A 27,038-nucleotide genomic window follows, 5' to 3' on the forward strand; every position below is an offset into this window, starting at 1 on the left:
ACTCTGAGCCATAGAGGGCAACTGGGTGCACCACCGTTTTGTACATCTTGGATTTAAGACAGTCTGGCATGCGGTGGTCGCAGAGGACTCCGGTGAACTGTCACCATTTCAGCCATGCAGCATTGATCTTTGCACGGACATCAGGGAGTAGGTAGCCGTCACTGCTGATGACTGAGCCAAGATACTTGAAGTCAGTGACCTTCCTCAGGTCTTCGCCGCCAATGTTGATGGTGCCATTGGTCTGCAGGCCACACTCCATGTACTCAGTCTTCTTGATGTTAAGCCGCATACCATTGGCATCCAAGCAAGTCTTCCACTGCTGTGTTAGCCACTCCAGATCTTCACGGTATTCATCTACAAGGAATATGTCGGCGGCATAGAGGAGCAACCATGGGTGGGGTGTTTGGAGATCAGAGGTTACCACGTCCATGCATAAGAGTGGCGAGAGGGCAGATCCTTGGTGGACTGTAGTGTTGATTGCGAAAGGTGGTGAGACTCCCACAGGACAACGGATGACACTGCTAACATTGCAGTATAGTAGGTTGACCCAATCAACATAGGCTTCAAGGATGTCATGTGATCATAGGGCATACCAGATAAGGTTGTGAGGTACCCTAGTGAATGCCTTCTCCAAGTCGAGTAACACCATGTGGATCGTCTTGTTTTTCTCTCTTTGCCTTTCCAACAGCAGCCGGGCAGCATGTTGTGCCGCAACCTTTCACATATCCGCATTGGTTTGGTGTAATGGTAACAATCTCACGTAGCCGGGCGTCAATGACTTGCTCAAAGATTTTCATGGCATGGCATAGGAGGTGGATTGGTCGGTAATTTGAGCACTCAGCCACATCACCCTTGCCTTTCCAGATGGGCACCGACGTGCTGGTCATCCAAGCTGCTGGGGTTTCTCCATCTTGGATGATACGGTTGAAGAGGGTGGTGAGGATCAGAACACCCCTGTGGCCAAGGAGCTTCCACGTTTCCATGGGAATGTCGTCGGGGCCACTTGCTTTCCCATTTTTCATCTTCTTGATGGCGGATTTAACTTCCACTTCAGTGATTGGTGGCACGGGTCCAGAGACAAGACTGGCACTTTGGATTGGTGGGTGGGGAAATTCCTCATTTCAGATCCGTGAAAAGTAGTCGCTGCAGTGTTGGAGGATGGTGAATGGATCTCACAGAACCTGATGGTTGTCATCCTTAATGTGCTTGACTTGACCGATATCTTGCATAGAGTGGTTGCGCCTGCTGGCCTTATGGTAGATCTTGTTGACTCCTTCTGGTGCATTCAATTCATCATAAAGGTGGTCATAGTGTGTGGCCCATGCTACCACCACTGCCTGCTTCGCTGCTGATTTGAGGGCCTTGTACTGCTGATAGTCCCAACCGGCATGGGAAGGAAGCCACTTTTTAAAAGCCATCTTCTTCTCTGTGACCACTCTCTGCACTTCCTCGTTCCACCACCAAATTCAGGTTTGTTAAATTTGTATGTACCCCATTTTGTTGCTAAACCCCCATTGTTAACATCTACACTTTCTGAAAATATTTTTTTGGTTTTCTGAATTCATTTTTTCTAGAGCACTGTCACAAGTATTCCACATAGCAAGGCAAAATTAATCCTAAATTGGACTCAACTTCATCCTTACGCGAAAATGTTCATATTCCACACTAACAATGGCTAGTCCATTTATGTATCTATTCACCTGTATGATATAGGTCTGGGTAACTGAGGGAATGTGTGTATATGAGACAGACAGACAGACAGACAGACAGACAGACAGACAGACAGACAGACAGACAGACAGACAGATAGACAGATAGATAGATAGATAGACAGATAGATAGATAGATAGATAGATAGATAGATAGATAGATAGATAGATAGATAGATAGATAGATAGATAGATAGATAGATAGATAGATAGATAGATAGATAGATAGATAGATAGATAGATAGTGCGGTGGGAGGCTGGGGGCTGTACCCAGCTGGGACACCGAGAAGGACAGGGAGAGGGACTATGCCTCCCCCAGACCACAAGAGGGCAGCTGCCCTGGTTTGTGTGGGGGCCATGGGAATTGAGCATGGAAGCTCAACCCTATAGGGGCCCGTGGCCATCGCCAGGGGCGCCCAGACGAGTAAGCAGCCCTGGACGTCAGCACTTCTGCCACACCCAACGTGCTGGCGGAAGAAATACCAGGGACACCCGGAGTGCTTCTGGGTGCTCATGCGGCACTTCTGCCACACCATGTTTTGTGGGCAGCATATCTTGTAACTCAGATATAAAAATATATTTTCAATGAATCGCTGAGCAAACACGTACATTTGTCCTATAAAATAATGTTACATACATGGCTTCTGTATACATTAATAGCAGAGCTGGGCACTTTGAATAATGTTGAATTAAGACATTACTTTTAAGAAGACTATTTTTGAGAGTCATCTGGAAACTTCAGATTAAAAGAAAAAAATCCTTTAACAGGTCATTTAACCATTTTCTAAAAGTGCATAGTAGGAGAGAAGCTCCAGATGGTGAAAAAATAAAATATATATATTAGGGCTGGGAATCAAATAAAAAGTTTAACTAACATCGCATCTAACATTAAAACATGTAATCATAAAATAAATACATAAATCATGAAGTAAATATACATTGAATCATAACATTAATGTAGAATCAACACAAAGGAATTTTTAAAAATTTAATGACATAGTTTGAACTTAACAAAATTACCTTAAACCTGAACTTTAAAAAAATATTACTTGAGCAAGTATAACCTGAACTTGCATGCCTTCCTGAAAGGCAAATTGAAAAGAAGGCAATAAGAAAATGAGGCCAATATAATAATTCTCAGACACAGAAATTGCAAAGTAAAATTAAATGATTGAAATGACTGTAGAGTTTGAATGCACTGCTAAAGACTGACTTAATTGAAATAAGCATCTCTTAAATGAGCAAACAGTGAAAATTGTGTTAAACTCTATACTGTAAATGACAACCTCAATTGTTAATTTCTTGGGTGGTTATGTTGCATTCTTTGCATAAATTAGTGAAGATACTACAAACTGGAATAATGGCTAGGGATGATCATTAGACTTCTGTTTCATATAATTTTCTGATTATATTAGGGCAGTAAGCACTGTAAGCTTTCTGGCAGACTGGCAAGTTAAATACAGAAGTACTAGAGACTTATTTTGGTTTTAGTGCCACTGAAAGAAAACATTTCGCCTGTATGTGATATAACATTGACTTGATCTTAAAGAAACACGACAAAAGAAAAGTGCAATTTTTACCTTTGCTACTTTTCTTTAGTATTTCTCCTGGACTCCCATAAACTCCCCTTCCTCCCAATTCCCTGCACCTATGTCAGTATGTATAAATCAAGAAAACAAATACCAGTACCATGTACTGACATATTTATAAAATGTGTAATATGAAACTCTTAAATAAAATTTTATTTCTCAAAGGTAGTATACAAATACAGTACTGGATGTGTATGTACTTCTTGAGGTTCACACTTAACTTTTTTGTAATATTGTTTCATAATGAAAAAAAAAATGAAAATGATGACACTGACCAAAGCACTTTAAAGTATTAACTGGATGCATTGCATCTGTGATTTTACATGCCTCACATTTACATATTAACATGTTATGCTACATCGCTCATTATTGGCTAAAATCATAATTACAATTGGTGCATTTTATTGACTACAAATGAAACTGTAACTCAAGACAACACAGATTACTATTTTCTTTGATAGAACCTGCAATCTACTGGAAATAGCAGGTGCAGTTAAAAGCACTTGACCCAAAGGAGCTGAACTGTCTCTCAATTAGAATGCAGTTCACATTCTCCAATGACTACAATAAATTACACATAAACATCACTTCCAAGGTATAGGATTCTTTATTACTAATGACATTAATGGCATCTTTTCTCTATTTACATATTAATAATAAATGCAGGCATATCAACTAAAACAAGAATATTGTTTTCTCATTGCCTAATAGATGTCAAGCCATAATTCAAAGGCTACAAGTTCTGACACAAAAAAAACGTGGTTCAGGCTCCAGCTGGTTTGTTTTATTTTGTTAAAAGAGTAACTCTATTCAGTGCACTTTTACCAGAGATTGTGTTTCTTATATTCCACGAAAGTAAACACTGCTGTGGTTCAGCAGGATGAGGAAGAGTAGGAATGCCACTTGCAGTACAAATTGTCTAACAGGTTGAAAATTATTCTTCTGTTTTTCAAATATATTTACAGTTGGTTCAGGCTTTTACTTCACAAGCTTAGTCTTATCCTCAAGCTGCCCACATCTGTCACTATTTGACCAGAAAGTATTTTCCACAGTCGTCAAATGCCTAAAGCAAGATTACTCTGTGAAAGGCTGCTTCAGTACTGGTGACCACAGCTGCAAGAAAGCAAGTGAGAGCTGCTACTTCTGTCAAAGTGAATGTGTCTTGCAAATCAAAATGATACTTAGTGTGATTTTATGGCATTTTGAGCATGTCTCCTAAATGTTAACAATGTCTCAGTAGAAAAAGGTTTGAAATTATAGCTATGTTGCACATTAGGAATATCTACATTATGAATAAATCTTTATCATATGCTACTGCATTAAATACAACAACATCAGAAAGGATGTGCTTGCATTCTAACCTAATCCTCATGTACTCTGAACAAGACCAACAGCTACATGTACTCACTGTTACAGAGTTTAGGTGTAAAGGTGTAAAGTGATATGTGTAGCACTGCAAACCTCATTAATAAGGAGAACAGCATAATAAGGTTTACGTATCTCATATATATTTCTCTTCTGGTTCGTCCTGCTTCCACTTCAAAACCGGTCCCACCCACACGCGGCCAACACGGCATTTCTCGATTCCTATTTGTCCTCTTCCATGTCATGCACTATACTGGCCTGCTGAGCGTAATACATCCAACAAGTACTTGAGGTGCTGCCACAACGGTAAAATTGCTTTACCACCTTTGCGGGAGCCACCTGTGTCTTTACAACAGCTTCTTACACAGCAAAAATCAGAAGCTAAAAATTATCTGAACACATTCGAGAATACAACTCTTCTCTAGCGTTTGCTTCCATGGGTGCACAGATAACTCAACCTCCTGGCCACGGACCATATTATTTTAAAATACTTGGGCAAATTTATAACTAAATCTCTAAACTATACGCTAACACTTCTACCTCTCCGGGATATGGACAGCTGTATGTTTCTGACACATCACAAGCTACTGAAGTACACTTACAAAATAAAGCAAACTTTGCATGCAGCGAAAATGTACTTCTCCAGCTAGATTCCATGCTCAGAACCATCAACCCCTTCGCTACAAACACATGCATGAAATCGCTCAGTCCAATCCAACAGCATCTGTATGAATGGATTTCGAGGAAAACCCTAGGCAGGATTTATGATAATACAATGCCCCGACATGTCACACCGATGTTGCAGCGATTTTCGTCAGAGAAGATGGCGAAACGCCTGCCGAAAGGGACATTTGCATCTATCCCATTGGCAACTCCTGTACAGATTTCCACGCTCAATATGAATTGCGACCCTATGGTTTACCCACTTTTATTCCCTTACGGAGACATTGGCTGGCACAAAGATTTACAACATGTTCCCGATAAAAGAACCACCAAGCGAATAAGGCTTACTCAATGCCAATTTTACGCATACAGATTAGCAATGAAGAATACATTTAGTATTTTGCACTCCAGAGGCAAACTATTCCAACAATACGTCGTAGATGCGTATGTTAAAACAGAGGGCGCGTGTCTCAACTATCTCAGATTACATCAACAAGATCAGCGTGTGGAACTATTAGATGCACTGCAAGCAAATGCTGAAAATAACAACGTACATGTAGGTAAAATGATCATATTACCGCCCACATTTCCAGGAAGTCCAAGATACATGCAACAAAAATATCAGGATGCCATGGCCATAGTACGTAAATTCGGAAAGCCTGATTTATTTACCACTTTCACATGTAATCCTGCTTAGTCGGAAATTCTACATGCACGCTGCGTCTTTCAAGAAGTATTTATTTCTACTTGATTTCTGAATTCCTTTCTCACCGTTTTCCTTTCCTATTCTTACACCGCCGTATGCTATGGCGGGCGTCAGCTAGTTATAATATAAAGACCCTTTAACAAAGAATTGCTGTTAATTTAATCACATTTACCCAGATGTAAAGCCTTACAAGTCTTACAAGTCAGAACAATGTAGGTTAGGGAGGTCATGATGCATTGCATATTTAACTTTGAGATAATCAAAAGGTTTAATGGCTTATTCTCACAATGGACCTGGGCTAGGCTTTGCTGTTGCTATCTGCTATCATTAAATTTTGATCTAGATAAGACTTTTTACTAATATCCTACAAATGTCTCTTTGCAATCTATGAAAGTGATTACTTAGATTAGTTTTAGCTAATAATCGTATAATTGATTTTTTTGAAATAGGCAGCAAATAACAGAACTACAAATTAAGCTTGCAGGAAATAAAATATGTTAAAGATTATGAATATTTTCTGTTAAATGTCATAGAGGAGAAACAGCTATAAAATCTCACCTATCACCTGACTGTTTTATGAAGACTATTGTCCATATGATGGGAAAAACTAGGCACTTCCAACCTGAACTGTCATTCTGAGGATTGTGACATAGCAGTTTATTATTAAAGATAATAGGTATTTGATGCATCAATTAGACTGCTGGGCACTGGCCTAGTACTGAATGTTGAACTTCATGATTTATTCTTAATGACTACATTGAACAACATATAATCATAAATGTAATTTGAACTATACTTGTGTCACATAATTAATATCAAATGGCAATACTTTGCCTTTGATACATAGACCATACACAAAGAATCAATGTCTATATTATACAAATAAAACAAAAATACAGGTACCTATATTATGGAACACAGGACCTTACTCCCTGAATTTCACATTTAGATTGTTCCATAAATTTAAAATTCACCATGGGACTATTAAAGTTTATCTAATCTAATCTAATCTAATCTAATAGTTGCTAAAAACAATAACTGCAACTTGCCCTGTAAACCTGATGATGCCCTTTTACTGCAGACCAAATCAGGTGAGTGGAGTTAAGCAATACCTTTTTTGTTCTTGGCACCTGCTGCACTTTCTCTACATTCATATAACTTACTACTCTGCAACCTACTTCTCTGTTTAGTGAGGTCATACAGCTAGGTTCACTGATTATCCCTTTAGATTCAAACAGATATAAACAACGACAAGAATCCTGCAACTTTATTGGTCCATGACTCTACTGGAATGTTGGTTTAGCTGTACTACTCAAACTTTCTCAATCTGCATTCATTTTGTGTATTCTATTGCATCCCCTTGCATAAGTAACAATATTCAAATTTCATAAATACTATAAAGAATATTCTCCAAAATACAGAGGAACTGAAGGGAAACCTTTATGCTAAAGGTAAATGCTTCCAATCCTTATTTTTGTCTGTATTTGCAACAGTGTGCTGGACAAAAATTCAGAGGTTTCACAGACGTTTATTCAAAGCTGCCTGAAACAAAGGTATCTGAAAGTTCATAAGGCACATACATACAGTATTTTACCAAAAGTTCAGAAATAATAAAAAATCGAAACCTTCATATGTGACCTACATCACATCTACTAACATGGATGAAAGCAGAAAAAGTGGAATTTTACAAGTGTCACATGTAAGAAATGTTGGTCACCATGCAAGGCAATAAATAAAATAAACATGTACCAGCACTGTTACACATGGCCAATGTAACAGTTGTCATCTGCCTTCTACAAAACTGCACAACAACACACTCCTTGGAGAAATAGCAAGTGGTTGGGTTTTCAATTATGTAAGTACTTTGTTCAAATAAGAAGTACTAAAGGATATTTACAGAATAATTTGGCAAGGCACAATAGGGACCATAAAGTATATTGTTTGTGTGATTTAAAATCCCATTAAAAACAATTATTGCCCAGAAGATACTACTAAATACAATTCAAAAGTCCTACCTTCCTTTTTCATTGCTTTAATCTGGACTTTCTTATAATAAAAATTCAAGGGAAAGTACACTTCAGCAGTTGGCGCTCTTTGTTAGCATACAATCAAGATTAATAAAATCTGAATCAAAAATCATGCCATGAATTGCATATTGTTATACCCATTTCAGCTTGCTTCCTAATGAAGAAAGGGAAAAAAGAACGGAATAGATATAAATATATACAACGGCAAACATTTACTGAATACGACCCCTTCATTATGTTTAGGTATTGAAGTTCCCTGCCAAGTGTTAAAGTTAACACATCACTAACAGAGCATACATACAGCTGCACAAAAGTTCACATGGAGTGTAAACAAAGGCGTGAGAACATCTGACACCAAGCAGGCAGCCAATATCTTACCAAAGATCAGACAAAGTGGACAGTTTTCTTTAAAGAACTTTGAAAATGGACTTCACTCGAGTGGTTACTTTAATTGATTTTATAAAGTTTAAACTTAGCAACATCCGCCTTAGGATAAGTACAGACCAACTTTAACCCTGCTAGCACAGTTTGTGGTACTCTTTTCAACCTCCAGAGTAAACATTGACTTAGAAGTGTATTGATATTTTCTGCTGCTCAGTGAATTCAATGGACCCATTGACTAGGACTGTGTTCCTGTTTTAGGGCAGGATCTTGACTCATTGCTTCCTCCACTTTATTTAATTCAGCCACTCACACACACTAGGTTTATTATTTTCACTTTACATCTCCTAGCCCCCTCTTCTTCTACAGTACCAGACTCCCTGTTTGAGTGGGATCAAAGAGTCATGTTAACTACTTCTAAAACCGTTATCAATGGCATTAACTGTGAATATTCAACACATAATAGACTGCTTAAAGCAGCATTCCCCACTCACCTCCAAGTGGCATGACTTATATTCCTTTTGTTTCCCATCACAGGTGTAGCTAACAGATCTGGGACTGTACAGATTCCAGTTGGTTGTTGAGATTGCATCTGCATTTGTAGCCAACTCTCCTTCTCTGTTGAAATTCATTAAAGGAGCAGAGTCCCGAGAATGCAGATTCAAAATATTTGGACCATGCTGAAGATTATCTGGTCTTGGGAAGCGAGGAGCACCTTGCTGGGGTTGAACACTGGGGTCTATATATGTTCTATCCCATTGCCTCTGTGTTCTGGATCTTGACAAGTGAGAAACTGGTGCAGCTGACTGAACATGAAATCGGCTTGAACTTCTAAGATGGTCATAAGATGTGTCTTGATGAGGCCTGGACAAGCTGCGGGAATACTGCTTAGTGTCTGCACTGTTCAGGACATGCTGTTTGCGAACCTGAGAAGAATAAGCAGGAGCACTGTAGACAGTCTGGTTAATATGTCCATCTGACTGAGAAACTTCTCCATAAAATTGTTGACCCTTACTAGAACTTCCCCGCGGAGGCTTTTCCGTGTGCTTATATTCTTGTGTTGCTCCCTCTGGTAAAGTTTCAGCTGAACTCCTTTGAGAGAGTGTGGACACAGTTGCAAGCACATCACTGGTTTTCTCAGATTCAGCTGCCCTTCGTTGTTTTGGATTCAGAAGGCTCTGACTTTCATGCATGCTTCTCCGATTTCTACTGTTCAGCAGTTTGAGGCCAGTATCCAGATTCTCTAATACACTCTGCCTCTGCTCAAACACAGATTCATCAGACTTGTGGAAATCCTCTTTTGTGAAGTTATGCAAGGGTTGAGTTCCCCAGTAATCCCTTTGTAATTCAACCAACCTTGTGGATTCTTTTCCTTTTTCCTTTCCAGTGGAGCCAGATTCTGTGTTCATGCTCAGAACTGTTCCTAGGAGCTGTTGTGGATGTAAAGAAACTGAATGTTGTGTCTTCTCTGATTTATGTTTTTCAGGATCATCTAGTTCCATAAAGGTCCTTGATTCTTCATCATGGGTGGAATTGTGCTGGCTGACTTTCCTACGTTCCTCATCCCTATGATGAGCTTTCCTGCTTTTACGTACTTTATGCTCTGATCTGTCTCGATGAAGTGGTAAAGAAAATGGGACTTTGCCATAACCGTACTGTCCTGGCCTGATAGAATTACGAGCAGAGATTCTACAAAGAAAATAATAGAAAATGAAGATTGTAAGAAAGTATTTTCAAAACAACAGGGCATTTAATGTTTCTAAATTATTGTTTTATTTTTAATTACAGGTACTATAAAAATAATGAGAAGTCAACTATGTATTGAAGATTGTTGCAATTATTATGGGCAATAAAAACAGAGAAGGTGCTTGAAAAACTGATATAAACAATTATAAGTTGAAAAATCTGTTGCTCTGACTCAGGAGCAAGTACCCCAAGTTTTTTCACTATAACCAAAATGGCTAGTCTCTCCATGCAGATGCTGGGTGGTATTTAAAGATGCCACTACCATACCAATAACTATTCTCACTTTCCTCTAAACTTACTTTTCCACTAACATGCATATCTCAGGGATGTTGGAGGAAACCAAAATACCAAAGTAGCAACAACATGCAAGCCTCACAAAGAGAAAATCAGAAATGGATCGTGGGACCTTGTTGCAAATTAAAAGCCACAATAAATGACAGACAGACAGACAGACAGACAGACAGACAGACAGACAGACAGACAGACAGACAGACAGACAGACAGATAGATAGATAGATAGATAGATAGATAGATAGATAGATAGATAGATAGATAGATAGATAGATAGATAGATAGATAGATAGATCTTTATTTGTGCACGGGGGAAATGGCAATACATTTGCCATTAGCAGAAACAGTGGATATATAGCCTATTTCTAAAATATCAAAACTACTACAAAGCAGGAGTTCTTTCAGTAAGTATAAAATATACTACTAGACATGCTGGCCTGTCTTAAGTACCATACAACGAAAAGTCTCCTGATAGGCAGTGAGATAAAACTACATGTTACATAATATTAAAAATGTGATTATCTTTGTAGTGATATTAAAAAGTCTATGTATGTAATGTGAATATGAATGTTTGGATCTTCGTCCATGAATAATTAAGGTATCCATGCCATTTGGTAGCAACAGAACCAACAGTTTATTTCTTGTATAGGCCAAAATCACACAAGGAGTGCCTCACTTTAACAGGCCCAGTTTTTTGACAACCCCCCAGCTTTAACTCCCTAAGAAGACAAGAAAAAACTCCCAAAAAGCCATTGTTTTGGAAGAAATCCTGGGAAAGGCAATTCAGAGACAGACCCCCTTTCAGGTAGTTTAGACATGCTATGGGTGCAAAAAAATGGGGTAAATACAATACAAACAGAACTCAAGTAATCCTCTTCACAGAGCTAGATCTATTATTGCCACCTCAGAAATACAATACAATAGTACAAAGTACAAGGAAAAATGCAAGAATAGATTATACCACTCACTAACCTTGGCAGACATTTAAAAAGTTATATTATATTTGCTACTAAGAAGATTTTGAGTTTAAGCTGCTTTTTAATTAGGTGGCCTAGTGGTTAGTGCTGCTGCTTTGTAGCTGAAGTACACTGGGATTATATCCCAGCCCACGGAATTGGCATATTCTCTCTGTGTTTGCTTGGTCTTTTTCTCCTGATTCTAACATTCTCCTTTTACATAATGAACATAAGCAAATTATATTAACTAATGACTTCAAATTGGTCCACCAGGTATATGTGTATGTAAATGTGCCTATAATAAATTGGATCTCTTTATAGGGATATGCTCTGCCCTGCAACTGATGTTGGCAGTATAACACATATGTACATAGACCAAGATTTTTAAATTTACTTCCTATAGTTTTACACCTGCCCTGTGGTGGGCTGGCGCCCTGTCCAGGGTTTGTTTCCTGCCTTGCGCCCTGTGTTGGCTGGGATTGGCTCCAGCAGACCCCTTTGACCCTGTAATTAGGATATAGCGGTTTGGATAATGGATGGATGAATAGTTTTACACCTATCATATGATTTCCATTTTAAATTATTAAGAGGCCTTGGTGATTTAATGTAATAGCAGGTTTAGCACACTGATCAGTTAACTATTCCAAATTTTATATAGAAAAATAAAACACTTTACTTGAAGATGATAATTTTAATTAATTTTCAGTAGTCATTATCCTTAAAATTTAAAGACAAAGCAAGACATAGAATAATGGACAATTTCATTAAAAAATAAGAACCGCTTAAACAGTGGAATGGAATTTGAATTTGCATTTCACTATTCATATCTACTCAGAAGTGCTTAACCTCCACTCTATCTAACTCTCCAACCACAGATAAATAATAAACTCACAAAATACTAAATAAACTACCACAACCTGTAATTTAGTAATTACAATAAATAAACCATGATTATACTGTGCCACAGAAGGTTACAGCATGAAACACTCAGACTGCTAAGCATGTGGGATCAGTTAGGAGAAACCTTTGGATTCAGCTGAAAATCCGCAGTGGCTTGGATTAAAGGCTTTCAGATAATAAGGTACATTTTTTAGGCTATAAAGAAATATACACAAGGATCCCCCAAACCAGATGGAATATTACAGAAGTTAACAGCAGAAAGAAAAATTATAGCAGAAAGAAAAATTACCCAAATTTTACTATTTTATTGTCTTTTTCTTCTAAGAGCTTTTTGTAATCCAGTCCTTTACACAGTAATTAATACATACATCTAGCCACACACCATTTAGATTTACATAAATAGAGAATGGGCAAATCAATATTCCATGACATAGTCCATTGAGCTATTAAAAGTAATGGAAATTTTGTCACACACACTGCTGATAAAGATCCTTACTTAATTCATTACTGTAAAAAACAGATACGCGTATTGTATTGAGGATTACTTGTGTTTTGTTCTGTGTATTGTATTGTATTTACTCCCTTTTTTGACACCCACTGCACTCACCCACCCACTACCTGGAAAGGGGTCTCTGTTTGAACTTCCTTTCCCAAGGTTTCTTCCATTTTTTTCCCTACAAGGGTTTTTATTGGGAGTTTTTCTTTGTCTTCTTAGGGAGTCACAGCTGGGGGGCTGTCAAAAGGCAGGGCCTGTTAAAAGTCCATTGAGGCACCTCTTGTGTGATTTTGGACTATACAAAAATAAATTGTATTGTATAATCGTCAGAAAAGGAAGGCAACATAAAATAAAATAAACAAAAATATTCCAGTCTTTGAGTGGCACAATGGAGCAGTGGAAGCGCTGCTGTTTCACAACAAGGAGACTGAGGTTCATGAGGTTCACGTGCAGCATTTGACACCACAGACCACAGTATTCCTATGAATCGCCTTAGACAATGGGTGGGCCTCTCTGGCAGCATCTTAAATTGGTTTCAGTCTTACTTAAAAGGTAGAAAATTCTTTGTTAGATGTGATTGCACTTCGAAGACCCATGATATTGTATATAGTATACCACAAGAATCTATTCTGGGTCCACTGCATTTTACAATCTGCAAGCTTCCATTAGGTCAGATTACAGTAATCCCTCGCTACTTCGCGGTTCACTTTTCGCGGATTTTATATGTAAGCATATCTAAATATATAACACGGATTTTTCGCTGCTTCGCGGGTTTCTGCGGACAATGGGTCTTTTTACTTCTGGTACTTGCTTCCTAAGTTGGTTTGCCGAGTTGATTTCATACAAGAGATGCTATTGGCGGATGGCTGAGAAGCTACACAATCAGAGCACGCAGTTAAGTTCCTGTGTGCTGCTGATTGGCTCAGCGACGGAGTGCTGCATTAACCAGGAAGTCTCATCTCACTCATTCAAACATTAACGTGCTACTGCTTCAGGGGCCGTGTCCAAGCGCCAACAGAAGATGCAAATGATTGCAGAAAAGGTAAAAGTTTTGGATATGTTGAAGGAAGGGAACAGCTACACCGCTGCAGGACACCATCACAGCATCAATGAGTCCACGATTCTTTTTATTTAAAAAGGAGGAAAAGCATATAAGATCTACGGCCGTAGTGTCCTTTAACCAGGGCGCAAAACGAGTTGCAAGTGGACGTGATAAGGCAGTAGTCTGGATGGAATCTGCTTTAGGAATCTTTGCAACAAGGTTGACGACGTCATTACCGCCTACAAGCTTCTGCGTGTACTTCACTATACAGTAAGTGTAAACTTATCTACTGATTTCATATTGCTTAGCAGTTGTCCCTGTTATTAATAGAGTAAAGGGTGGGTTGTAAACAATACAGGGAGGGTTTAAAAACGTCCAAATACACGTAAAGTAATTAAATAAATATGGTGTCCCTACTTCGCAGAAATTCAGTTACCGCGGTCGGCCTTGGAACCTATCTCCCGCGATAAGTGAGGGATTACTGTATCTCAAAGCGCAAGGTGGGCTACCACAGCTATTCAGATGGTACAGAGCTTTATTTATGGATAGCACCTGATTACCATGATGCTCTTGGCCGTTTGATCCAATGTCTTAGCAGTATTACAAATCGGATAAGTAGGAACTTTCTCAAACTGAATAAGGAAAAAACAGAAGTCTTCATGACTGGCAAATATGGAAATAGCAAGGGTATTAGAAATAAACTTGATCCCTTAAGTTTAAAATAAAGGCAGAGTTAAAGAATTTAGGTGTAAACATCGACTCTGAACTAATCATTAAATCACATATTAACCAGATTACTAGGACTGCTTCTTTCACTTAAGGAATATGGCAAAATGTAGCCCTTTTATAACATGACAATTAGTAATTACAGTTGACTGTCTGCCTTTTTTGGAACTGGAAAAATATAGGATGTATTCCACAGCACCAGCACTTTCAAGGGTTTTAGGGACAGTCTGAAGAGGTAATTAACAGGTAAAATAGGTAATGTTATATAAAACAGCAACTATCCAGAAGTCTTAGGATGTTCGTTATTGGCGTACTAATCTTCTAGTTAAACAAATGCTATGCAATGCCAAAAATATTGGCTACTTTTTCTGTCTTTTTCTGGAAAGACAAGCCTTATCTTTGAAGTTTGAAGACTGTGCTTTTAATTTGCAAGCAAATTATTGTATTTTTACAATTAATTTTCACAATTCAATAATACTGCACAAAAATTATTAATATCTAAAAATACATATAAGAATATTATGGGGCAAATAAAGGATGAATGTATTTATGCAAGTAAACACCAAAGTAATGGTTTCACAGAAGACAATTATTGCCAATGTACATGATTTTTGTCCAATTAAATAAGAGGCCTGCAATATTTTTGACTTCAATATTCATATTCCTTATTGTGAAATATAATATTGTCATTTAAAATTAATGGCTCTAGTACTAAAGCTAAATAAAGTAGATAAAAAATTGCAAGTCACAAGTTATTAAACGAAAACATGTCATTGGTAGGTTCAACAATGGAAGAAATAAAAAAAACTTCAATTTATTAATTTAGAAAGATATAAGCAAAAATTGCTCTTAATGAAAATAAGTAGCAATTACATTTACTGTCAAGAGAAAAAAGGCTAGTACATACCAAGCTAATAAAACTAAATTATAACATCAAATTGCAACAAACTAGATCATTTATATGGCTAGGGGAAATGTGTGGGGAACCAGACTAAAGTACACACCTGTTTCTCCATTTCATTACAGGCATTCTTCACGAGGAACACCAGCATAGGTTTACTTACTTCAAGTTCTGGAGTGTTTTAAATACCCATTTTAATTGCACATTTCAGTAGAATACAGATAAATACTTCTGGTGAATATTGATTTTTAGTTATAAAGTATGTTTTTATTTTGCCACCAGTTAAATTTTGTTTTCTTTCAGTTATTCCTCCCTGTGACTGTGACTTGCTCCTCCCTAGTTAGAGATGCTGAAACTATGATAAATCATTTCCCTCACAAGTGTTTAATATTTAGATTTTAGGGCTCTGCACAAGCAATAATGTGTATATTAAGATTTTAACACTTACAGGAAAACATCATCGCTAATGGACAACACCAGATAATTGGATTTACATATCCACAATAATGCACACCTTGATTTAGGATTAAGTCTCACAGGTATGGAAATACTATGGAGACTATGATTGGAAAGAGCAGGTTTATAAACAAGCCAGTCAGATAAACATCCTGACACAATGGGAAGGGAAAGAAATCCTTGACAGTACTTTATCTTTTTTTATCTTTTCAGTCCCACATCAATAACATCTCCTGGTCTGCATATTTCCGCTTGCGTGACATTAATCGTATTCGCCCCTCCCTCACTCCCCACACCATTGCTATCCTTGTTCATAGCCTTGTCACTTCTTGTCTCGATTATTGCAATTCCCTTTTCTTTGGTCTGATCTTGTAAATCTCTTTTTAAGCTTCAGCTGGTCCAGAATTCAGCTGCCCGTATAATTACTAGAACCCCCGCTGTTCACCATTTCACTCCTATCTTGCAGCAGCTTCACTGGCTTCCAGTTAAGTTTCACATTCAATTCAAAATTCTTCTGTTAACTTTTAAGGCTCTCCACAACCTTGCCCCTCCATATCTGTCTGACTTCCTCCATGTTGCCATTCCCTCCTGTACCCTTAGATCCTCTTCCTCCATCCACTTGACTGTCCCCTTTGTCCATCTTTCCACTATGGGGAGCAAAGCATTCAGTCACTCTGCTCCCCAGCTCTGGAACTCACTACCAGCTGAGCTTAGAAATACTGAATCATTTTCACTTTTCAAATCTAAACTTAAAACTCATTTGTTTAAGACTGCTTTTTCTCTTTATTTATTATTACTCTTTCTGATTTTAACTTTTGTATTTTAGTTTTGTTCTTAATGTGTGTTTTATCTATTGTTCAGTGTCCTTGAGTGTTTAGAAAGGCACCTACGAATAAATAAAATGTATTATTATTATTAAGACTGTGCTGGATGCATATTCTTTGTTGTAATATTCCACTTTTCTAATTTTCTGCCTTCATATATTAAGTTAAATATAAAATTTTTTATCTTGCTGTCCTAAGTTCAAGAGAATATATCTTATAACAGAAATACATAAAAAATTAAGCATACCTGAAAAAATGAACAACACAGTTTATTACCAATCATCGACTGCATACTATGTTTTGGTATTTCCTTTTATTTGTCCCTTATACTGTATTTACCATAAGCCTTTCTTAAGAAAACTACCACTGCAAAAAACCATTAAAGTTTTTTAACTTTAACCTATTGTATGGCTTTGTTTGGATAAGATTAGAAATACAGTCTTAAGTCAGTAAGAAGTCCTGAAATGTTCTGTAGAGCAGTTTAGATCCATATGTGTAATGTAATCCTGCTTTCTACCCAGAGCTGCTGTCAGAGATAATAGTTATATGCTATGCCATGCGGAAAAATTACATAGTGAAAACAAATATAAGTGATTTATTATATATAAGAACATTAAAACAATGTAAACGAGAATAGGCCATTCGGCCCAACACCATTCACAAGTCCTCCTATCCACTTTATTCTTCCAAAATAATATCAATTCTAGTTTTGAAGGTGACCAAAATTCTACTGTCCAACACACTACTTGGTAACTTATTCCATGTGTATCAGTGGTTCTCTGTGTGAAGAAAAACCCTTAACAAGTTTCCAGCTTGTATAGCATTTCAGCAAAGGTTAAATTGCGTTATATTTTTGTATAAAGCCAAGTCATGATTAAAATCCTCAGAAGCTGAATTTTGCCATATTAAAGACTCTGGATTGCCCATGACAAATGGTCATTTCAAAGTATTGATTACTCTTGGAAACACTATTTCTCTTGATGCAACTGGTTTGGTTCTTCATCCAACTCTTACATTGACTGTGTTATTGCAATTACTTTTACACTGTAACTGTGAAGGAATAAAGGACTCTAGCCACAGGCATCATTGCACCATCACTACCTGTAGCACACAAAAAGAAACCTAAAGTAATCTCTAACTAACATTAACATAGACTGAAGACAGTTTTTGCGCTAATAAGCAGAATAGATGTTTATAAATATACCTATCAGCCTTATCTATGTCCTTTTCTGGAAATGCCTTCATGGTTTCATGCCAGAATTTTCTGTCTGAGACAACAGAATGGTTAAGATGAAGCCAGATGAAGTATTTATTAAGATCAGAACAAGAAATTACCCTAAATTCCACATCAGCTCCCAATAAGGGAGGGAAGACAAAAGACTGCAAGTGATCTACAAGGATATTTTCTCTTTTATATTATTACTAGCAAAATACCCGCGCTTCGCAGAGGAGAAGTAGTGTACACATATCTAGATATACATATATATACATATATACATATATATATACACATATCAACATATATATACACATACATGCACACACACATATACATATATACATACATATATATATACACACATACATACATACATACACACACACATATATATATATATATACACACAGACACATATATATATACATATACATATTTACATATCTACATATATATATACATATCTACATATCTACATATATATATATATATCTACATATATATATATATATATATATATATATATATATATATATATATATATATATATATATATATACAGTGGTGTGAAAAACTATTTGCCCCCTTCCTGATTTCTTATTCTTTTGCATGTTTGTCACACAAAATGTTTCTGATCATCAAACACATTTAACCATTAGTCAAATATAACACAAGTGAACACAAAATGCAGTTTTTAAATGATGGTGTTTATTATTTAGGGAGAAAAAAAATCCAAACCTACATGGCCCTGTGTGAAAAAGTAATTGCCCCCTTGTTAAAAAATAACCTAACTGTGGTGTATCACACCTGAGTTCAATTTCCGTAGCCACCCCCAGGCCTGATTACTGCCACACCTGTTTCAATTAAGAAATCGCTTAAATAGGAGCTGCCTGACACAGAGAAGTAGACCAAAAGCACCTCAAAAGCTAGACATCATGCCAAGATCCAAAGAAATTCAGGAACAAATGAGAACAGAAGTAATTGAGATCTATCAGTCTGGTAAAGGTTATAAAGCCATTTCTAAAGCTTTGGGACTCCAGCGAACCACAGTGAGAGCCATTATCCACAAATGGCAAAAACATGGAACAGTGGTGAACCTTCCCAGAAGTGGCCGGCCGACCAAAATTACCCCAAGAGCGCAGAGACGACTCATCCGAGAGGTCACAAAAGACCCCAGGACAACGTCTAAAGAACTGCAGGCCTCACTTGCCTCAATTAAGGTCAGTGTTCACGACTCCACCATAAGAAAGAGACTGGGCAAAAACGGCCTGCATGGCAGATTTCCAAGACGCAAACCACTGTTAAGCAAAAAGAACATTAGGGCTCGTCTCAATTTTGCTAAGAAACATCTCAATGATTGCCAAGACTTTTGGGAAAATACCTTGTGGACTGATGAGTCAAAAGTTGAACTTTTTGGAAGGCAAATGTCCCGTTACATCTGGCGTAAAAGGAACACAGCATTTCAGAAAAAGAACATCATACCAACAGTAAAATATGGTGGTGGTAGTGTGATGGTCTGGGGTTGTTTTGCTGCTTCAGGACCTGGAAGGCTTGCTGTGATAGATGGAACCATGAATTCTACTGTCTACCAAAAAATCCTGAAGGAGAATGTCCGGCCATCTGTTCGTCAACTCAAGCTGAAGCGATCTTGGGCGCTGCAACAGGACAATGACCCAAAACACACCAGCAAATCCACCTCTGAATGGCTGAAGAAAAACAAAATGAAGACTTTGGAGTGGCCTAGTCAAAGTCCTGACCTGAATCCAATTGAGATGCTATGGCATGACCTTAAAAAGGTGGTTCATGCTAGAAAACCCTCAAATAAAGCTGAATTACAACAATTTTGCAAAGATGAGTGGGCCAAAATTCCTCCAGAGCGCTGTAAAAGACTCATTGCAAGTTATCGCAAACGCTTGATTGCAGTTATTGCTGCTAAGGGTGGCCCAACCAGTTATTAGGTTCAGGGGGCAATTATTTTTTCACACAGGGCCATGTAGGTTTGGATTTTTTTTTCTCCCTAAATAATAAACACCACCATTTACAAACTGCATTTTGTGTTTACTTGTGTTATATTTGACTAATGGTTAAATGTGTTTGATGATCAGAAACATTTTGTGTGACAAACATGCAAAAGAATAAGAAATCAGGAAGGGGGCAAATAGTTTTTCACACCACTGTATATATATATATATATATATATATATAGCCAAACCCCCGCGCTTCGCAGCGGCAAAGTACTGCTATTAAATTTTTATTAAGAAGAAAAGAAAACCTTCTTAAATTGAGGGAAAATATACCAATAACAATTTGTTAAGGATCTGTTTTTTTGTGAAGCTGCCTTTACACAGCCTCTCCGCTGTTTTATAAACGAACGCCATATAAGGCTGCCCTTTCTCCTTGCTTAGCGGTTCTGTATTGTTTTATTGTTCGTTTATTACGATTGTTATAGTTATTGTGTAGCTATTTGAGACTCAGTTTTCTGTTCAGGTACCCATTTCCTTTATGTAATCCGTGGATTCTCCGCTATTTTTTGTTCGCTTATTACGATTATAGTTATTTATGGATTCCCTTCTTTAGCTGACTGCCTGCTCATATAAGGCGCTCTGCTGTTTTTTTGTGAAGCAGCCTTTACACAGCTTCTCCGCTGTTTTATAAACGAACGCCATATAAGGCCATCCTTTTTCCTTGCTTCGCCAAGGAAGCACCCTTTTTATTTAATCCACGGGTTCTCTGCTGTTTTATTGTTCGTTTATTACGATTGTTATAGTTCTCTTTGTATACCATGTTGTCAGTTCAGCACTCCGGTTGTAATATGACCAAGCCGTGCAAGCTTACTGTTGAGAATGCAACGTATAGTTGTACAGGAGAAAAGCAATCTTGCCTCAAATCAATGGCAGCCTTTTGTAGGTCTATGAACTTAATTTAAACTTTAGGTTTACACGGTGCTTTGTTTCCGAAGTACCTGCACTCATGAATATGTCTGTATGCGTCAGTCGCTTCATATTCTTTTCCTACATTATGAATTGTGTAATGTGTTTTTAGAACAGGTTTGATTCATCGAAGTGATCACTCGTGCTGCGTTCAGTCAGTTCACGTGAGCTGCTCTCTTGTGTGATGTTGCGATGTCCACGGCTTTATTTAATGTTAGCTAAGACCTGGCACTTAAAAGTTTCTCGCTACAGCAATTGTAACTCTGTTAGAAAGTGATTCAAAGTCTCGTTTATACCTCGTGTCTTCTCATTAAACTTGTATGTCGTGAATATGGTATTGCAAACGGCAGCGGGAGCATTTCTATAAACTTAATTTAAACTTTCAGTTTACACCGTGCTTTGTTTCCGCAGTAGCTGCACTTATGAATATGATTGTATGCATATTTACATATCTACATATATATATACATATCTACATATATATACAGTGATCCCTCGCTATATCGCGCTTCGCCTTTCGCGGCTTCACTCTATCGCGGATTTTATATGTAAGCATATTTAAATATATATCACGGATTTTTTGCTGGTTCGCGGATTTCTGCGGACAATGGGTCTTTTAATTTCTGGTACATGCTTCCTCAGTTGGTTTGCCCAGTTGATTTCATACAAGGGACGCTATTGGCAGATGGCTGAGAAGCTACCCAACTTACTTTCTCTCTCTCTCTCTTGCGCTGACGTAGGGGGGTGTGAGCAGGGGGGCTGTTTGCACACTTAGACGATAGGGACGCTCGTCTAAAAATGCTGAAAGATTATCTTCACGTTGCTACCTTCTGTGTGCAGCTGCTTCCTGAAGCGACATGCTACACGGTGCTTCGCATACTTAAAAGCTCAAAGGGCATGTATTGATTTTTGACTTTGTTTTTCTCTGGCTCTCTCTCTCTCCCTGCTCCTGACGGAGGGGGTGTGAGCTGCCGCCTTCAACAGCTTTGTACTGGCGGTGCTTCGCATATTTAAAAGCCAAACAGCCCTATTGATTTTTGACTGCTTGCTTTGTTCTCTCTCTCTCTCTCTCTCTCTCTCCTGACACGCACTCCTTTGAAAAGGAAGATATGTTTGCATTCTTTTAATTGTGAGACAGAACTGTCATCTCTGTCTTGTCATGGAGCACAGTTTAAACTTTTGAAAAAGAGACAAATGTTTGTTTGCAGTGTTTGAATAACATTCCTGTCTCTCTACAACCTCCAGTGTTTCTGCGCAAATCTGTGACCCAAGCATGACAATATAAAAATAAGCATATAAACATATGGTTTCTACTTCGCAGATTTTCTTATTTCGCGGGTGGCTCTAGAACGCAACCCCCGTGATGGAGGAGGGATTACTGTACACATATATATACATATTTACATATATATATATATAGACATACATACATATATATATATCTATATCTATATATATCTATATCTATCTATATATATCTATATCTATATCTATATATCTATATCTATATATATATCTATATCTCTATACAGTAATCCCTCCTCCATCGCGGGGGTTGCGTTCCAGAGCCACCCGCGAAATAAGAAAATCCGCGAAGTAGAAACCATATGTTTATATGGTTATTTTTATATTGTCATGCTTGGGTCACAGATTTGCGCAGAAACACAGGAGGTTGTAGTGAGACAGGAACGTTATTCAAACACTGCAAACAAACATTTGTCTCTTTTCAAAAGTTTAAACTGTGCTCCATGACAAGACAGAGATGACAGTTCCGTCTCACAATTAAAAGAATGCAAACATATTTTCCTCTTCAAAGGAGTGCGCGTCAGGAGCAGAGTCTGTCAGAAAGACAGAGGAAAGCAAACAAATCAATAGGGCTGTTTGCTTTTAAGTATGCGAAGCACCGCGGCACAAAGCTGTTGAAGGCGGCAGCTCACACCCCCTCCGTCAGGAGCAGGGAGAGAGAGAGAGAGAGACAGAGTTTGTTTTTCAAACAAAAATCAATACGTGCCCTTCGAGCTTTTAAGTATGTGAAGCACCGTACAGCATGTCGTTTCAGGAAGCAGCTGCACAAAAGATAGCAATGTGAAGATAATCTTTCAGCATTTTCAGACGAGCGTCCTTATCGTCTAGGTGTGTGAACAGCCCCCCTGCTCAATCCCCCTACATCAGGATCAGAGAAAGTCAGCTCAAGAGAGACAGAAAAGTAAGCCGGGTAGCTTCTCAGCCATCTGCCAATAGCGTCCCTTGTATGAAAGCAACTGGGCAAACCAACTGAGGAAGCATGTACCAGAAATTAAAAGACCCATTGTCCACAGAAATCCGCGAACCAGCAAAAAATCCGCGATATATATTTAAATATGCTTACATATAAAATCCGCGATGGAGTGAAGCCGCGAAAGGCGAAGCGCGATATAGCGAGGGATTACTGTATACATCTATATATATATATATATATATCTATATCTATCTATATATATATCTATACTGTATCTATCTATCTATCTATCTATCTATCTATCTATCTATCTATCTATATATATATATATATCTATATCTATATATATCTATATCTATATCTAAATCCCCGCGAACTACTGCTTTTAAATTTTTATTAAGAAGAAAACCTTTTTAAATTGAGGGAAAATATACCAATAACAATTTGTTAAGGATCTGTTTTTTTGTGAAGTAGCCTTAACACAGCTTTTCCGCTGTTTTATAAACGAACACCATATTAGGTCTTCCTTTTTCCTTGCTTCGCCAAGGAAGGAGCCTTTTTATTAAATCCAAGGGTTCTTCGCTTTTTTTTTTTGCTTTTTTTACGATTGTTATAGTTTTGTTTGTATACCATGTTGTCAGTTCAGCACTCCGGTTGTAATATGACCAAGCGGTGCAAGCTTACTGTTAAGAATGCAACGTATAGTTGTACAGGAGAAAAGCAATCTTGCCTCAAATCAATGGCAACCTTTTGTAGGTCTATGAACTTAATTTAAACTTTAGGTTTACACGGTGCTTTCTTTCCGAAGTACTTGCACTCATGAATATGTCTGTATGCGTCAGTCGCTCAAATCCCCGCGCTTTGCAACGGCGAAGTACTGCTTTTAAATTTTTATTAAGAAGAAAAGAAAACCTTTTTAAATTGAGGGAAAATATACCAATAACAATTTGTTAAGGATCTGGTTTTTTGTGAAGCTGACTTCACACAGCCTCTCCGCTACTTTTTAAACGAACGCCATATAAGGTCTTCCTTTTTCGTTGCTTCGCCAACGGAAGCAGCCTTTTTATTTAATCCACGGGTTGTCCGCTGTTTTTTTGTTCGTTTATTACGATTGTTATAGTTCTGTTTGTATACCACGTTGTCAGTTCAGCACTCCGGTTGTAATATGACCAAGCCGTGCAAGCACACTCTTTAGAATGCAACGTATAGTTGTACAGGAGAAAAGCAATCTTGCCTCAAATCAATGGCAACCTTTTGTAGGTCTATGAACTTAATTTAAACTTTAGGTTTACACGGTGCTTTCTTTCCGAAAGTACCTGCACTCATGAATATGTCTGTATGCGTCAGTCGCTCAAATCCCCGCTCTTCGCACCGGCGAAGTACTGCTTTTAAATTTTTATTAAGAAGAAAAGAAAACCTTTTTAAATTGAGGGAAAATATACCAATAACAATTTGTTAAGGATCTGTGTTTTTGTGAAGCTGCCTTCACACGAGTGATCACTTAGAGCTGACTTGCTTGCCAACCATAAGCGTTACCTGGTAGGTAACCACCCATACAATCAGATTGTGAATCAGACTACGAATGCCGTGAATGTAATTACCCCGATCTACATGCTGTCAAATAAACGAACCACACGCCGTGGCGCAATTTTAGGGGCTTCGCCTCTAGCGCTGACGTCCGAGGTTCGATTCCCGTAAGGGAGTGAAGTGAGTGGGTGGCTACCTACCAGGTAACGCTTATGGTTGGCCAGCAAGTCAGCTAACATCAGCCACAGTGCCTTCAGTTGTGAGAAGCAGATCATAGAATGGTTGAAAATAGTGTACTGTCAAATAATGCAAAGAGTACGCGACACGTGTTTCCCCCTTATTCTTGGCTCATCAGGCGTACACACTCACTGCACTCGCTTACGGTAATCGAACCTCGGACGTCAGCACTAGAGGGGCTTCTCAGCGGTGAAGTATTGCTTTTAAATTTTAATTAAGAAGAAAAGAAAACCTTTTTAAATTCAGGGAAAATATACCAATAACAATTTGTTAAGGATCTGTTTTTTTGTGAAACTTCCTTTACACAGCCTGTCCGCTGTTTTATAAACGAATGCCATATAAGGCCGTCCTTTCTCCTTCACAGTCAGTTCACGTGATTACGTGGGAAGCGTGATGACGCGATACGCAACCCCGCCTCCCACGGCCAGCGAGCTGCAGTCCATTACTGTATATGGACAAAAAAGAGGTTCCAGTTATGACCATCACGCTTTGAATTTCGAAATGAAACCTGCCTAACTTTTGTAAGTAAGCTGTAAGGAATGAGCCTGCCAAATTTCAGCCTTCCACCTACACGGGAAGTTGGAGAATTAGTGATGAGTGAGTGAGTGAGTGAGTGAGTGAGTGAGTGAGTCAGTCAGTCAGTCAGTCAGTGAGGGCTTTGCCTTTTATTAGTATAGATTACACATCAATATTGCTGCTACTTCTTTGTCTTTGTCTTGTCTTTGCGCAATGTCTTGTCTAGTTTGTGTTTTAATTTTAATTTAAATTTTAATTCTATTTTTAAATTATTATTTGCACGCAATGTTGTTACACTGTGGACCCTGAGTTTCGCAATTTTGTCTATCTGTATACTTGTATATGGTTGAGATGACAATAAAGTTCACTTTGACTTTGACAACCATAATGCTAGCTTTGATAAGAAAATTGATTCTATAAACAAAACAGAGATGACGTCTTTCAAGATGTCAGTTTGTTCTCTTTGCTAGTAATTTAACAAGCTTTTGGTAATGTTTTTAAAATTAACACATGGGAATAAAAAATTGGTCAACTAGGTTTTTGCTTGAAAGTGTATTCGTAACAAACCATCGAACCGTATTTCTGTAAATACTTTTTATTTTTTGCACTAAAAATCTACGCTTCTTTAAAACAGGACAATCATATCCACACCCCTTTTCCAGGAAGGGATAGTCCTCTGTTGGCTTCCATTCTTTGAATTGAAAGAACTCATATATGATGGTGTTGGTAAGATTTTCAAAATTAACACCTCATGAGAAGGCAAATCTCCTCATGTCTTGAGAGTGAATGAAAATCAAAAGAAAAATTACTTTGCTTTACTACACTATAAAGTTAAAGTATTATCAGCAAACATATCGTATTTTGAAAGAAAGTCTTCCTGCCTTGCACTAGTTCTGATTAGCAGAGCAAAGAAATATCAGCTAACATTAAGCTTTAACATATTTTACATATTCATTATTAATAACTAATTGCTACCATAATATTCTCAAACCTGTTTAATCCAATGAATGGTCACAATGGGCAAGACTTATTTCCAACAGCAGAGCATGCAAAGCATGGACCATCGTTTGCTGGGACACCAACTCCTCACAGAGAACATCCATGCTTACACTTGTACTCACACATTGCAAATTAACCTAACATACATGTTTATGAGATGTAGTAGGAAAACATGTGTAACAAAAAAATTCCAACACAGGAAGAATGTACAAACTTAATACAGACAGCGCCCAGGCACAGAGTTCATACCCAGAACTCAATGAGGCAACAATGAGGCAATAGAACTAACCATTGCAACACTGTACCACCCATCTGGTTATTAATGTTTAAAGATTTTAATGATTCCTTTCAAAAGAACTTTTCCAAATGAACATGAAAGACAAATTGATTGGCTTACTCTAAATTAATTTTGGTTATTTTTGAAGAAACACCTGTAAAACATGTCTATTCATCACAACTATGGCCTCCTTTTAAATTTATCAATAGTAAAATGCCAAGGCTAAAAGTTTCAGTGTTACTCAAATGATATTGAGCCTCTGCAGACTAAGGTTTATGGATGTACACACCCAGCCTTTGTTTATTCATTAATGGTTATCAATTTACAACCAAAGTGT

The 27,038-nt window shown here is 37.8% G+C and overlaps 1 protein-coding gene and 1 pseudogene across 3 annotated transcripts in view; both read right to left on the reverse strand.

The window, feature by feature from the left end:
* adamtsl4 (ADAMTS-like 4) overlaps window positions 1-27,038 on the reverse strand; it is a 150,294-nt gene that overhangs the window by 98,919 nt on the left and 24,337 nt on the right. For all 3 annotated transcript variants that reach the window (XM_028795107.2, XM_028795105.2, XM_028795106.2), the window contains exon 5: window positions 8,935-10,129. In XM_028795107.2, the coding sequence (XP_028650940.2) occupies window positions 8,935-10,129 (1,195 nt within the window). The remainder of the gene's footprint in view (window positions 1-8,934; window positions 10,130-27,038) is intronic.
* Window positions 101-974, reverse strand: LOC127526717 (uncharacterized; annotated as a pseudogene).

This window comes from Erpetoichthys calabaricus, chromosome 2 (assembly GCF_900747795.2).
Source record: "Erpetoichthys calabaricus chromosome 2, fErpCal1.3, whole genome shotgun sequence".
NCBI classification, from domain to species: Eukaryota; Metazoa; Chordata; class Cladistia; order Polypteriformes; family Polypteridae; genus Erpetoichthys; species Erpetoichthys calabaricus.